The sequence below is a fragment of the Polypterus senegalus genome, chromosome 6 (assembly GCF_016835505.1).
Source record: "Polypterus senegalus isolate Bchr_013 chromosome 6, ASM1683550v1, whole genome shotgun sequence".
NCBI lineage: Eukaryota > Metazoa > Chordata > Cladistia > Polypteriformes > Polypteridae > Polypterus > Polypterus senegalus.
In genome coordinates, this window is record NC_053159.1 from 32,027,580 (window position 1) to 32,043,564 (window position 15,985).

Consider the following 15,985-nt stretch of genomic DNA (forward strand, 5'->3'; position numbering starts at 1 on the left):
TCGCATTAGTGCAAACAAGCGGAAATTATTACTTGCTGAAATAATGGAACAGCGAAAAGAGATTGAATATATGGACATAGGTGATATGACAGAAGTATGTAGATATTATTCAGATTTAAACTTTAAGTCAGAGACTTGTAGATCGTCTAACTCGTGTTGCCATCAGGGAAAAGTAGTGTTTCTTCCCAATGAAGAAGCGTATCCGCAAGAATTAAAAGATTTGTTGTTTGGTGAAAGTGAAATCCGCATACGCGAGTGGCAGAGACGCAAAGTGGCTGGCGCATAGTTCAGGCTGGGGGGTTCAGGCTAAATGAGCAGGGGGCAAAGCCACCTAGTAGAGTTAAAAAAGTGCGGAAACTTTTTGAACGACTCTCGTATCTAGTTAACCTAGTACCAAGGAGAAATTACAGCTTCAAACATAACTCCCAAGTCTAGCAAAGGGCTTTTACTCTTGAAGGTACCAGCGCGTGAGGCACTCAAGATCTCTTGTTAAAATGAAAAGTCCAACCTGACCATGCCACCTTATTCTTTAATGTGTTGTAACTACAATGTTAAGAAGAATGAAGATGAATATAAAAGCGAAGCAAGAAAGCTAATTCCTTGCCAGTGTACATGGACTACTTTCATGAAATAACAAACATGTTCCCAACGCCACCCAGTATAACCTGTAACCCTCTCTCTGAACCCAGTTTCTTGGGGTTAAATACACATCATGCAGTAACCGCCCCCCGGTGTTTAAAAACTACTCAGTCCATACCCTAAAAGTCCAAGCCATTTGCAGCAGACATAGGCACACGTTTCGGAGGTTGCCTCTTGCTCACACCAGACAAAAGGTTCTCACTTCTCCAACCAAAGACAAAACTGATGTGTTCCACTAGTGGCTCACCACTCCACAAAACAGATATCTAGGCTCTCACTTTAATTGGGATTCAGGTTAGAGGAGGTATGGAGTGCCATTTAGTGGCATCAAAAACAGATACCATATATACTCACATTTAAGTTCTCCAGCAGATAAGATGGGGCTTGATTTTACCGTATAATTTCCATTATTTTATAATGTCGGTCGTATAAGTCGAATGCGGAAAACTCAAGTTATTGGTCCAAGAGATTATGATATGCTAACGCCCACCTGAAAGAGTAACCACAGATCACACTGCCTTTTTCTTCTATGTATTGTGCCTACGTGACCACACGGTAATACCCAAACTATTCTGAAGCGACATTTGCATTGTTTTGTGTTTTTTGTATCTCACACCCTCATATACAGTACCTTTATCATAAGAGCATCTCTTATGTACGATGGAGGGAGCGTTCGATCAGAAGAAAATATGAAACTGATTTTAAATTAAAAGTCATTGAAGTGACGAATAAAATTGATAACTGCGCTGCTGCAACAAAATTCAATGTGTCTGACAAACTGATGTGAGACTGGAGGAAGCAAGAAGATGTAAAAAAATAAATAAATAAGTGTTGTATTTTTGAATGGGCGTGTAAGTCGGGGTCTGATTTTATGATCACTTTTTTGGGTTTCAAGACCCAACTAATACGCAAGTATATACAGTAATGAGATTTACTTTTATCAAGTGTGGAGGCACCTTGTTCGTGTACTCCGTGCAGGACAAATATCCCCTTTTTGGCAAAGTGACAGGAGTATAGACTGGGACTCTGTACCCCTGACATACCATGAGTAATTCTGCATGTTTTTCAGTAAATCCCATCATAAATTAAGAATCGTAATCTGTGTCATACCTGGCAGGATGGTCCACTGTAACCTGTAGGGCAAGCGCATTCTTCAACCTCGCTGGCTTTCTCCTTACCAGTGGAATAGGGCACCGCAATGTCCATTCGAATATTTGAAATGCTGCAGAGATGAGAAAGACAATGTTACCATCACACAGAGCTGTGAATTACATGCCAACATATGCTCACTTCCTGGTAGGCAGCATCATTATTATTGACACCTTTATCCCATGTGACCAAAGAGTGTTAATTCTTGAGAAGAAGTATTTGTTTTTCAGCCAAGCAATGAAGGCAACTTACAGCATTTGAGAGATGCAATTGGTCACATTTGTTTTGTTTTACCCAACTGGAGCACAGACAGGTGAAGTGACTTGCTCATGGTCAAACAATGTCATTAGTGGGATGTGAACTCACAACCACAGGGTTTGAAGTCCAAAGCCTTAACCACTATGCCACAATTTAATTTAATTTAGGTCACCAGTAATTCTTGGAATTTCTTCCATGTGCACCCATTCATGAACCCATTCACTTTGTAGCCTGCTTACCCAGTTCAGGGTCACTGGGTGTCTAAGCCTATTTTGGCATCCTTGAGCAGAGCGCAACAACCAGCCCTGGACCATGTATAGTCCAATGTAGAGCACACTTGCACATACTGTACACTCCATCATGCTGGGACAATTCAGAGTTGCCAGTTTACCTATTACTAGCATCTTTGTGATGGGGGTAGAAGACGGGAGTACTCAAAGGAAAAGCCATGCAGAGATGGAGAAGAAGTTATAGAGATCCAGGTAAAGGATTCAAACTCATATCATTAGAGCTGTAAGGTTGCAATGGACCACATTGCCATTGGCCATACTTGTCATTACGTGTATTAATTTGTTCATTCATTTTCTGTTAGTTAATACAAGGTGGCTAAAATGACCTTAGCTTCTCTTACTTATTCTATGTGTCAAACTCTACAGAGTAAATTAATGACTGTACCTGGACTCTATCATTCTTTCAGCATAAGTTGCTCTGATCATAAAGACACCGATGTTGGCCAGAGCCATAAGAAGATGCTCCCGTGTGCATGGTTGTCCATCAGCACGCCGCCAAGCCGACTGAGAAAGAAAATACACAATTAAGGTAGAAAACGAAACGCCTGCATCCCTGGCATCAATCCTATCCAGTACATGTTTGGGACCAAAGAGTGGGCAGCCTTGATCAGAAGTATTTTTTTTAGCCAAACAACAAAAGCACATAATTTAATCATAAGATAACATGTAACAATAATAAATGTGAGGCTAGTGAACAGTTAAACCTAATAATATTTTCTAAGATAGTGCTCACGATGAAAAGTAAACGTCTTCAGCTTTACGGGCACTCCGTTTTATCTGTTATGTTTGAAACAAACAGACTTCTTATAACACTGATTCCTTTATCACCGTGCACTAGGTTCTCTATGCATTGCCAAATTCAAAAAATCAGTACGGACCGGCAGAGAGCTGACTACAGGAAAGGAGTTTGGCTTCCATTTTAAGTAGATTTTAGTAGACACATTCGCTTCTTTAATAATAAACTAGAAAATAAAAGGGCCACACAAATATGTACTCAGTCAATTATCTAAAATAAATAGGAAAATTTCTCTATAAAAATAATCTGGGAGGATCATCTACTCAGCCATCCAAGGATATCATGCTGCAGGCCTCACAAGCTGGATGTCTGGGGCGGGGCTGGACATTGGCGACACCTAATTCTAGTCTCAGTTATTTCCACAGCTGATGTTCCGGCATTCAGACACTGTCCTCACTGCAACGTGCCAAACAGGGTCTTCAGGATACAACGAGGTGGGCTTGTGTGTTCACGTACCCTTGTCGCATGTACTGTTTACATGTCTTTTTCACATTATCTTGGGCATTACTGTTCCAAAACAGACTGTGAACTATTCGGTTCCAATAGTCCAAGTAAACCAAAAAAGACATTCCTTTGACCAAAAGTCATAAAGTCTAGGTAAAGTACTTTATTAAACACTATATAATGAAGACCAATGCTTTTGTATTTTTTTTTTATGATTAATGGTATTACTAAAATAATTCTGCCAATTTGCATGCAGTTCAGTGTTATTTGAACAAAAATGGAGGGCATTGTGGGAAAATTAATTGTAATTAGGCATTTGTATGATGAAAATTTACTTTATGATTCTTTTTTAGAAACAGAATAGCTCCTTCTAAAGGGGTGTATCTATACGGCTTTCCTATTAGCTCTTTCCCACCTTAATCATTAAGATGTCCACCTATTCTGAACTGTCACTGCTTCAATTTGCAGTTACTTGGCTCATACTTTTGTGATCGTACAATGACTCGCTTGCAAAAAGAAAGTAACTTCAATTATTGTAAAGCTGTAAAAATATTTTCACTATAATCTAGTTCATTCCAGGAGTGAAACCCAATAGCTTGTGCTTTTGAGACTATTGTTAAAACACGGAGAGATCCTACGTTTATTATACTTTTATACTACATAAGTATACATAGTAGCATATACTTTAAAACTCTTACTTCTGCGTTCTTTTCATTGGCAAATTTTATTTCACTTGATTAACTTTCCAGAATTTTTTTTACTCAACACACAACTATCTACAGTATCAACTACTTTTACTCAAGTACTGCTGTTAAGTATTTTATACAACGTTGGTGGTTCTCATTATTCAAACCAATTCATATTTCTAACGTTAGATTTTCTGATTGTTAGTCCAAAGTTTTGCTTGGGAGGTCATCCTATAGTTACAGTATCTACTGTATCTACTGTATGTTTACATTTCAAGTCCACAATTTATGAGCCAACAATAAGCAGCAAATTACATGTTTTTTAAAACAACATACAAGGTGCGATCCAAAAGTTCCAGGAATGCATGTACAGTATTCTGCAGCCAGAAGGGTTTGGTTATATCAATCGCCAATAGATTGCAGTTCAAGTTGTCCTTGAGAGCTGTTATCACGCGTTATAACGTCAGCGCAGTTGTTTTTCAAGTCACAGTTCTCGTTTAAACTTCAGTTGTGTCTGTGAAGGGTTGTTCGCGAAAATGAGTGATTTGAAAGACCCAAAAATGCTCGACAAGTTTACAGCAACACCAAGTCAATGCTCATTTGCTTCTTTGATGTGAAGGGTGTCATCCACAAGGAATTTGTGCCACAAGGACAGACGGTGAATGGAGTATTCTACAGGGATATTAAGGCGTTTGCGAAATCAAATTCGCCGAACACATCCTCAGATGTGGGCTGACAAGTCATTTCTTTTGCATCACGACAATGCACCAGCTCACACATCTCTGATTGTGCGCAGATTTTTGGCTTCTACAAAGTTTACTGCCATTCCCCACCCTCCATACTCCCCTGATTTAGCACCGTTTGATTTTTTTATTTCCTAAGATGAAGATGAGGCTCAATGGATACAGATTTGAGAAGGTGGAGGAGATCCAATTAGTAACAACCGATGTCTTGAACACAATGACAAAAAATGACTTCCAGAGGTGCTTCGAAAGGTTGAAATCTCGCTGGGATTGGTGTATCAACTCAGCGGGTGACTATTTTGAAGGAACTGTTCACCATTAATTGTTCTTTGGTGTGTATGCTTTTAAATAAATGCAATCCAGGAACTTTTGGATCGCACCTCCTATAAGGGTAAATCAAAAAATAAAGGCAATTTGAAAATTACACTGTAACTATAATGGACAAAAGATGACTTAATACAACATGTTCGTGAAAGATTACGGGTTTTTCAAATGCGCAAATGCAGGACTCAGTCTAGTTGAAGCACTGTATTGTTGATTGTACCATTGTTGAACAATGTGCCGTAGTGAGATGTCCTTGGGCAGAGGGAGTGAAAACCTTCTGAAATTCACCGAAGGATGTGGGCTCAGTATGGAAGTGAAAACAGCATGACTCAACAAAAAGTTTATGAAAGGCTAGAAAGGTTTAAAGTGGACACAAACAAGTGTAGTTGACCATTAACATCGCGCACACAATCCCACATTGACATGGTGAATTACATCATCAGAAAAGACTGACAGATTATGTTGTCCGCTTTTGCTGTACATTCGGATATCAGCTGTCGATCTGCACATGCCAGAGTGTTTCATGACTTAAAGTAAAGTTTTCACAAGATGGGTACCCAGACAGCTTACTGATCTGTACAAGCCAACATCCTTTGGCATGTTTCACTCTTTCTGACCAAAGAAATAGGTTGTTGTTCAAGAAGTAGAGCCTCCATGTTCATTTTACCTTGGCCTTAACTAGACTAATGGCAGCGTGCTACACTGTGTGTGTTCAAACTACTCATATGCCATCACGAAGATGCTGTATTGCATCACCTTCTATTTATTGCGGTTACTGTGTCATTTTCAAATTGCCTTTACTTTCTTATTTACCCTCGTACAAGTAATAAATAAATCTCCACAATCAATCAATCAGTGCTTTACTAAAGGGCATGGGGAAGTTCTGGATGTGGATTTGGTGTTTTGCTTAGAATCATACCAATTGTCAGTGGGTGAATTTAAAATCTGCCAGGACTAAGGAGTTTTGTGAATGTTCTTTAACTGCTATAAAAAAATGATAAAACTCCCTTTGTGAAGATTGTGGTGTCAACCTGAAACTGCAACACCATTACTTTTTTGTAAAAAAATGGCAAATGTGCATAATTCCCTCTGCCCACCACCATTATTAAAAAAGAAAACACAGCAATTTTATATATGCAAGATTAGATCATTTAGAATAAAATGCTCTGTTTTCTGCCAGCTGCTCACAATATGCATTATTTTTTTCTGCTAAAACCCACTGCTAGTATTTTACACATGACTTAGATATTTAAACATAGAGGGTGATGCCCTCATGACTTACCTCCCGGAAAACAAGGGTGATGGTGGTTGGGGAGCCAGGAATGGGCTGTGTTTCAGAAAAGTGTTCCAGGAAGATGTCATTGCCTTGCAGGACAACATCTGGTCGATTGTAAACCAGTGAAGAGCCAGGCCTGGGAGTGTACCGTATTGTGTAGCTCAGCTCCCCTCCATAAGAGGTGACCTATGGGAGGGAATTTGACAAATGACATAAACATTTCTAGAGGCTGCAGCCATATTTTATACCATGTAGTAAGCCGGGGCTCCTCAGCTACTTCCTGGGGGTCTGCAGGTTGTCCTTTTCACCAATTTCTTAATTAGAACTTGTTTATATACTACTAAAGCAATACTTTTTGGGATTCATTTTAGCATAGCTCACATGCTACGATTAAGAACCCTTAATTGCCTATTTTAATTTCAAACTGCTTCATTAAAGTCTTAATTATTGCTTTCTTAACCATCCATCCATCCATCCTCTTCCGCTTATCCGGGGTCGGGTCGCGGGAGCAGCAGCTTAAGCAGAGAGGCCCAGACTTCCCTCTCCCCGACCACTTCTTCCAGCTCTTCCGGGAGAATCCCAAGGCGTTCTCAGGCCAGCCGGAAGACATAGTCCCTCCAGCGTGTCCTGGGTCTTCCTCGGGGCCTCCTCCCGGTTGGACGTGCCCGGAACACCTCACCAGGGAGGCGTCCAGGAGGCATCCTGATCAGATGCCCGAGCCACCTCATCTGACTCCTCTCGATGCGGAGGAGCAGCGGCTCTACTCTGAGCCCCTCCCGGATGACTGAGCTTCTCACCCTATCTTTAAGGGAAAGCCCAGAGACCCTGCGGAGGAAACTCATTTCAGCCGCTTGTATTCGCGATCTCGTTCTTTCGGTCACTACCCATAGCTCATGACCATAGGTGAGGGTAGGAACGTAGATCGACTGGTAAATTGAGAGCTTTGCCTTACGGCTCAGCTCTTTTTTCACCACGACAGACCGACAGGCTTTCTTAATCAGCCCTCAGTTAACAATGAGGCTCAAATGACAATGGAGCCACCAGCTTTACAGCTAATGTACTTCCATTTAAACATGTGCAAATGTAGCATGCAATATTTGGGTTAATAAAATATTTAGAAATGCATGAGAGAGAAGGGAAGAAATTTGTTCCAGACCACAAAACATACAGATAATGTTCTTAGAAAATTAAAAATCTACAATGTAATAATGATCTCTCTTGGAAGGTTGGAAGCACTAAAAAGCCAAAGAAGAGCTTTGAAAGACAGAGGATTGAAAATAAATAGGAAGAAGAATATATGAGGTTTAATGATGATTGGGATTCAAAAGTTAGCTTGTAGGGAGAGCTACTGAAAAGAGTGGATATATTTAAAGATCTAGGACAGGGGTGGCGAACTCCAGGCCTCGAGTGCCGCAGTGGCTGCAGGTTTTCATTCTTACCATCTTCTTAATTAGTGACCTGATCTAGGATCAGTGGTAGCCCAAGATGGAAAATTAGACGCAGAGATAACCAACTGAGTGAAGTGTGAATGAAACAACTGGAAGAAAGTATTGGGAGTCTTGTGAGGTTGAAGAATTAATGTTAAAGGTAAGGTTTTTAAGACAGTGGTAAGATCAGCAATGATGTATGGAGCTGAGATATGGGCAGTAAAGGGAGAGCAGGAGAAGAAGTTAGATGTGGCAGAAATGAGAATGTTGAGATGGACGTATGGAGTTAATAAAATTGACAGAATTAGAAATGAGACAATTAGAGGTACCACAAAAGTGTGAGAGATCTCAAAGGAAGTACAGGAAAGTAGGGTGAAGTGGTATGGACATATGATGAGGAGAGACAATGAATATGTGTGGGCAAAAGAGTGATGGAGATGGAAGTACAGCAAAAGAGAAAATGAGGGACGGCAAAGTGGAGGTGGATGGATAAAGTAAAAGAAGATCTGAAGGAAATGGGCTTGACTGGCAAGGAGGTGCAGGACCAAGTGGTATGGAGAAGGTTGATCAAGTACATCAACTCCACACAGAAGTGGGAAAAGATGAAGAGGAATAAAAAGAAAAACATTCTTTCTTTAAAGACATTCAAATATCTTATTGAACTGCTTCATTTTTAGCAAAAGGAATGTTTGAAACTCTACAATACACTCTTTTCTATTGATACAGTAATCCAGAAGATAAAATAACTGTTGTCACACATGTGTGTTTAGGAGACAACTAAAGGGCTTGAATACATGTGATTCCATGCCAGACAAGGGGGTGGTGAAGTGCACTAATTTTCCCTCCCGATCTTTTGCAGACTATTCTAGGGAAATCCCGCCCGGCTCTGGGGCAGCCAACGAGGTCACTTCCGGTTCCGGTAATGATGACATCACTTTCTCCACTGGCCTTTAAAGCTGCCATCTTGTGCCAAGAGAATCAGTTCTGTTTTGGACTCTGTTTTGTATACATGACAACTTTCATGAATCAATTTTGCAATTATATGGATGGTCTGCCCCAAACCTTCTCAACGTCTTATGGTCGTTTTTGTGACACTGTCCAAGACAAGTATTTGTGTGAACTATCTAAAGTGTTTGTGACTTTTGCAAATTAATGTATTTCAGTGTACTAAAATAATATTAGTTGGCATATTTTAAAACCGTCCTGTGGTGGGTTGGCACCCTGCCCAGGATTGGTTCCTGCCTTGTGCCCTGTGTTGGCTGGGATTGGCTCCAGCAGACCCCCGTGACCCTGTATTTGGATTCAGCGGGTTAGAAAATGGATGGATGGATGGATGTATTTCAGTGTACTAAAATAATATTAGTTGGCATATTTTAAAACCATCCTGTGGTGGGTTGGCACCCTGCCCAGGATTGGTTCCTGCCTTGTGCCCTGTGTTGGCTGGGATTGGCTCCAGCTGACCCCCGTGACCCTGTATTTGGATTCAGCGGGTTAGAAAATGGATGGATGGATGTATTTCAGTGTACTAAAATAATATTAGTTGGCATATTTTAAAGCCTGACATTTCTTCATGTCCCAAAAACCACTTGAAAGACCATTTGCAACTATGTTTATAGTCCATTGATGATATTTTCCACAGATTACACAGTCAAACTTGTTAAAGCTTTATAACTGCTTACACCCAGGGCTCAAATTTACTTTCCATCAGGGTTTACACTACAGTTATGTATTTGCTTTGTGTTTTGTTATTTCCAGTTGTTAAATGTTTTGCTAGCCTTGTTCCTTGGATTTTCTACTTCTATATCAAGGAGGGATAGTCTAAATTTCTATGATATTGACTTTTTTCCAATTTTTAAACCATGCTTGCTATTACCAAATATACTTTGATTATGCTTAAATGCTGGCCAGGGTGGCAGAGAAGGGAATTATTCCTTAACATATTTGAGACAGAATAAGTGTAGCTATAAAAATTGGGCACTAGCAGTTCTTTCAAACAGAGTACAGTGTTTCATAAAGTGTGAAGGAGTTATGCAAAGAATGACTTCTCTCCAATGAAATTCTTCATTTATCTTTCTACATTGCTTCAAGTTTTCCTTAGCTTGGCAAATTTGCTCTTTATACTGAATGCATCTGTGCGAGTTTAGCTATGGCCTTAACACTTTGGTTTGGACAGTAAGTTTTCTCTGCCCTGGGAATACCTCCTTTAACTCCCCAACATTACACAATTCTGTGTTAATGACTAGCTCAAAGTAAGTAGAGTGCTTTCTTATTTTTGTTTTGGACTTGCAAATCATGCTCAATCTGAGGATATAGTAACAGATGTACTGTGTAAGTGTTATATGGGATTTTCTGGCATCCCATCCAGTAGGAAAGGTGGCCCCTTGCCAGGAAGGGAGACCGGAGTGGAAGGACCAAGATGGACTGGTGTCCCACCCAGGTTGGAAATTGGTCCTTGTCAAGAAGGGATGCCAGAATAATGGAGGGAATGGGGGAGTTATCCTGTTCGGAATATATATACTCCCATGAATTTGAGACCCCAGGACAGACTGTTAATTGTTGTCCATTAGGTCGGCCCTGCTGGGTGTCGTGAATGCTGCCAGGGAGAGCTGTAGAGATGGACCGTCCCTATTTTATGATATTTTCGCCTGACCCGCATTTTTCCCAAACAGAGGAAGTACTTCCGGGGTCTGGTCTAAAAAGAGCCCTTCACCTGTCCTCAGAGAGTTGGAATTGAGAGGCAGAGGACAACACTTGGGTGGAAAAAAAGGAGATAGAAAGAAAATAACAAAGAGGGAGGATTCACTGTCCCTGTATACACTGTGCTATGTAAAGGTACTTGGACTAAATAAAATCATTAAACTTGAACCATGACTGTATTTGCGTCAGCTGTGTCAAGAGTTTGGGGCTCAGTGACACCTCTACTTTCCACAAATGTTATCAGTCATTTCACAAAAATGCATTTATATTTCCTTAAGCCATCTTCCTGATCCAAGGCTTCAGATTATCTACCCAGAATCAGGATTTACCTTATCTCCTTTGAAGCGGTCAGGCAGAACCCAGTAGTAGATGTCACTTGGCAGCTCAGAAAATGTACGGAATGTAAGCTCAGTAGAACCTTGTCGGAGGATGCCTGTGTTGATTGTCCGAGTATTTGCCGAATTTGACAGGGTGAATAGCATTCTTTGTTGGTCATCATTAGAAGCTCGGACCTAAGGGAAAACAAATAATCAGAATAAAACCAACCTGCTACTTATGATGAGACTGAAGACTTGTTTTTCTCACTCTTATTTAAACACCAACAGGAAAAAAATGCATATTACTGTGAGAAGGGCTGATTAATAAACCCAAAATACTCTAAATTACAGAGGATACAAGCAGAAAACCCAGGCACAGAGAACTTCTGCTAAGCAGATACATTTGGCCAACTAGAAAGGAAGATCTCAGCAGCCATCCCCCCTGAGTGGTATCTTCAGCTTCTGTCTGATACCTGATCTCTGCTCCAAAGAGAACTGGTGCACTGCCTGGTGATGCCCATACAGAAACATGGGGTACATCCATCAGGATCGTCTTTACTCAGATGGAAGAAGCCCGTCTTGCATTCATCACATAAGACTCCAACAGCATTTTGCTAAGGAAAAAAGAAAGAAATAAAAAACGCAAAAATTGTGAGTTCTCAATAAATGTTCACAGATATACTTTACAAAACATTTTTTTTCTTTTTATGCTTTTCTATTCTTATATCATTGTTAGTAGTAAATCCATGGAATAAAATGCTTCATATGATGATGAAAATTATAATGTTAAAGTTAATTTAAGGGCATCTGCATACATTTCAATCACACCAGTAGAAATTACAACACTCATTATTATTATTATTATTATTATTATTATTATTATTACCACACTTTATATTAACTTCACCTGTCTGTTGTCTGGTACAAATCTTGTAATTGATATTTAACCCACTTCCTATTGTCCAAATGAGTTGAAATTTTGCACACTTACTCACTTCTGATGACAATACATGAATGAATAATCAGTTTTATGAATTGATCAATTAATCTATGTTAATTAAGAAATTAAATATTTATATGAAGAATAGTTCAAGAGTTTGGGCGGCATGGTGGCGCAGTGGATAGTGCTGCTGTCTCGCAGTTAGGAGACTCTGGTTCGCTTCCTGGGTCCTCCCTGCGTGGAGTTTGCATGTTCTCCCCGTGTCTGCCTGGGTTTCCTCCGGGCACTCCGGTTTCCTCCCACAGTTCAAAGACATGCAGGTTAGGTTGATTGGTTATTCTAAATTGGCACTAGTGTGTGCTTGGCGTGTTTGTGTGTGTCCTGCAGTGGGCTGGCACCCAGCCCGGGATTGGTTCCTACCTTGTGCCCTCTGTTGGCTGGGATTGGCTCCAGCAGACCCCCATGACCCTGTGTTCGGATTCAGTGGGTTAGATAATGGATGGATAGTTCAAGATTTCACCAATAGATGGCGCTAGTAACGGATAGCACTAAAACAAACCCGAGAGAAAAAGTTGAAAATAATATGTATAAAAAAGTTTTTAAAAACCACGCTTATATTAAGTTAAAATGTGTACTAAAAGTAAAAAATAAGTCTCTCATACATCACTTGTAAAATAAAAGTGTGGGCGCTTTACATCAACATTCAAAAAATACTTAGCAAAAACGGCCACACTTTTATTTTACAAGTGATGTATGAGAGACTTATTTTTTACTTTTTAGTAACTTAATATAAGCATGGTTTTTAAAGATATATATATTTATATATATATATATATATATATATATATATATATATATATATATATATATATATATATATATATATATTTTATACACTGCCTAACCATTTCAGGACCGCATAATGTTTAGGACATAGTGATGGCGAGTATATTAAAGTAGTCATATAGTTGGTCTCGTCCGATGCGGGAGATGGACGTCTGAAGTGGAGCTCCGCTAGCAGTGGTGCTATTTTTCATATTATTTGCTTATTATTCTGAGATATCCTGTATTTATTCAACCCGAGAGGGACCGCTACAGTATATGTAAACACATATAAACATGGCCAACAAGAAGGAAAGAACGAAAGAATCGAAGACTAAAGCTACATCCAAGCTGCGATCAGCAAGCCCTAGTTCGAGATACGGCCTGTCAGAGACAGACCTGGATCAGATGGGCGAAAGTACAGACTCCTCGGGACCACGGTCCGCTACATCGTCGCCGGCTGAGAGCGAAAAGGGAGCGAAGGTGCGATCGTGAGTGCAGATGTGGATAGCTCGCCGATTGGAGAGGATTCCCTGAAACTGGAAAAGGCCGGGAGGTCCGCGGCTTCAGTTACGCAATTACGCGGGACTGGAGCAGCGGGACACCGCTTCAGCAGAGTCTGCTGCTTCATCTACGGTACAAGAAGGCACATTTGAGCTATCTGAACTGAAAGTGTTGCTCGCTGAGCTCACGCAAGATATAAAGAAAGCGAGAAGGCTAATGAGAAAGCAACGGCAAAGGCACTTGAGAGACTGAAACAGGAATTAAAACAGGAGATGAAACAGGCCAATGAATGTCTGCGACAGGAAATCCAACAGGCAAATGAAAGGCTGCGACAGGAATTCCAACAGGCAAATGAAAGGCTGCGTCAAGAGGTCCAACTTGAACCGACAGGTGCTGGGTAAAATTGAAGAGCGCATTGAGAAAAACTCGGCTAAACTGAGCACGCTTGCTGATCAATTGGAGCATCTTAGTGAGACATTCACGAATCGGATCGAAATAGCCGAACATCTAGCTGCCAGTGCCGAGGAAAGAGCAGTAAATGCCAGTTGAATGTAAAAACTCGGAGAAAAACTTGGAGACAGACTGGCTGCTTTAGAAGATGGGAATAGAAGGTATAATGTCAGAATTGAAGGCCTGCGGAGAATCGAGAAAGTTTAAACCCGTGAAATTCGCAACTGAACTTTTTCTAAAATAATCGGGGCACTTTAAAGCAGAATCTGAGATAGCAGCGGCTTACAGCGTCACGCTGATCAAACACCGTCAGACCCGACCAAGATCTTTTATAGTTCGTTTTGAGCGATTATCATTTAAGTTAGAGGTGATGGAACTCCTCAGGAAAAAAGGAAGATATTATATATGAAGATTGCCACATTCGCGTCTTCCCTGACTTCTCTCCAGCAACAGCTATCAAGCGCGCCTTCTATAATATTAAACAGCGCTACGGCAAGCCAATGTCAAATCGGCCTCCTGTATCCGCAAAACTGAAAGTGGAATGGCAGGGTCATTTCTATGTTTTCGCTAGCAAGGAGGAGGCAGAAAATGAGTTAAGAAAGCTGATCCGGGACTATTCTGATACATAATTGTGAGTCATGGCGGTAAATGATAAAGCTAGGATTAATAATCTACTGTCTGATCTATTTGTTTTAAAATACGGGTTTTTATCAGCATATATTCTCATATTCTTATATTATTATTATTATTATTACTTACTTATTACTTATCATTACTTAGTATTACTAGGGCTAAATGTTTATGTTTTATTGTGCTTAATTACGTTTTCCTCCTCTTTTTTCTTTTCTAATTATTTCATGTGTACCCTAAATGAGACTGTTCAATATCATACCCTTGGTTTGCTGTTATTGCTATTACTGCATTAAGACTTGTTATGCTTGTTTTGGACACATCTTTAACACCATCACCTGGGTTTATTATCTGGGGATATCATCTTAATGCACTAAAATTGCTGAAGATTATATATATGTGTATATGTATGTATATATATATATATATATATATGTATATATATATATATATTTATATATATATATATAAGTGCAAAATTTTTTTTTTTTTTCTTTTTCCTCTTTTAAAGACTATATTGGTAACAGATATCTCTATCTTTTAACCTTAAAGCGCCACTGCATGGGGGCTTGATGTGCTTTGGGCGTGCTCTGTCTCTGGGTATGTCAGAGGACTGGGACTGCATGGAGTGGGTTTTAGCCTCACCTGGGGAGGCAAAAGGGAGGGTGGGGGTTAAGGGGAAGAGAAAGAGAGCAGGCTTGATCTATATCTAATCTATCATCTCAATCTTTATAATTATAACTATCAACGTAATAATAAGCTGCATGGCAACAACTCTTGGGGGAATAGGAAATTAAGACCTAAACTATTTCACTTCCAGTTAAGACTATAATATGACACCAAAAACTCAGAATCAGTGTCTCCATGATGGGACAGTTAACTTCGTAAGCTGGAATGTTAAAGGCCTGAATCACAATTAAAGAGAAAGAAAGTACTTTCTCACCTAACAGGTCTAAATGCTAAAATAGTATTTTTACAGGAAACCCACTTACTAAGTAAGGATCAGTTCCGGCTGCAAAAAGACTGGACTGGCCAAATGTTCCATTCTAGTTTTACAAAGAAAACTAGAGGGGTGGGAATTCTCATACATAGAACAGTACCATTTGTAGCATCAGATGTAGTATTGGATCCTGAAGGGAGATATGTGATGGTCATGGGAGACTTATCTAACTGTAAAATGATTTTGATAAATGTTTATGCACCTAATGTTGATGATAAGGAATTTATACAAAATTTATTTGCATCCATTCCCAATCTGAACACTCATAAACTTATAATGGCTGGGGACTTTAATTGTGTTCTAAATCCACTTTTAGATAAGACTTCCTCCACAGGGGGAACGGCAACTAACACCGCAAAGATAATTACAAAGTTTATAACTGATCACAACTTATCAGATCCCTGGAGGTTTTTAAACCCAAATTCAAGAACATATTCTTTCTACTCACCAGTACATCATTGCTACTCAAGGATTGATTACTTCTTTATAGATAATAACTTCTTGCCTAAGATTAAATCTTGTAAATACGATGCTATTGTTATTTCAGACCATGCTCCGATGATCTTGGAGCTGAAATTACTAAGCCCCATACA

At 39.8% G+C, this 15,985-nt stretch overlaps 1 protein-coding gene across 10 annotated transcripts in view; it reads right to left on the reverse strand.

Moving 5' to 3' along the window:
* The window catches only part of hspg2 (heparan sulfate proteoglycan 2), a 516,773-nt gene that overhangs the window by 239,421 nt on the left and 261,367 nt on the right, over window positions 1–15,985 (reverse strand). For all 10 annotated transcript variants that reach the window (XM_039755775.1, XM_039755773.1, XM_039755774.1 and 7 more), the window contains 5 exons: window positions 11,520–11,660; window positions 11,059–11,241; window positions 6,612–6,791; window positions 2,722–2,840; window positions 1,750–1,861 (listed from right to left, as the gene is read on the reverse strand). In XM_039755775.1, the coding sequence (XP_039611709.1) occupies window positions 1,750–1,861; window positions 2,722–2,840; window positions 6,612–6,791; window positions 11,059–11,241; window positions 11,520–11,660 (735 nt within the window). The remainder of the gene's footprint in view (window positions 1–1,749; window positions 1,862–2,721; window positions 2,841–6,611; window positions 6,792–11,058; window positions 11,242–11,519; window positions 11,661–15,985) is intronic.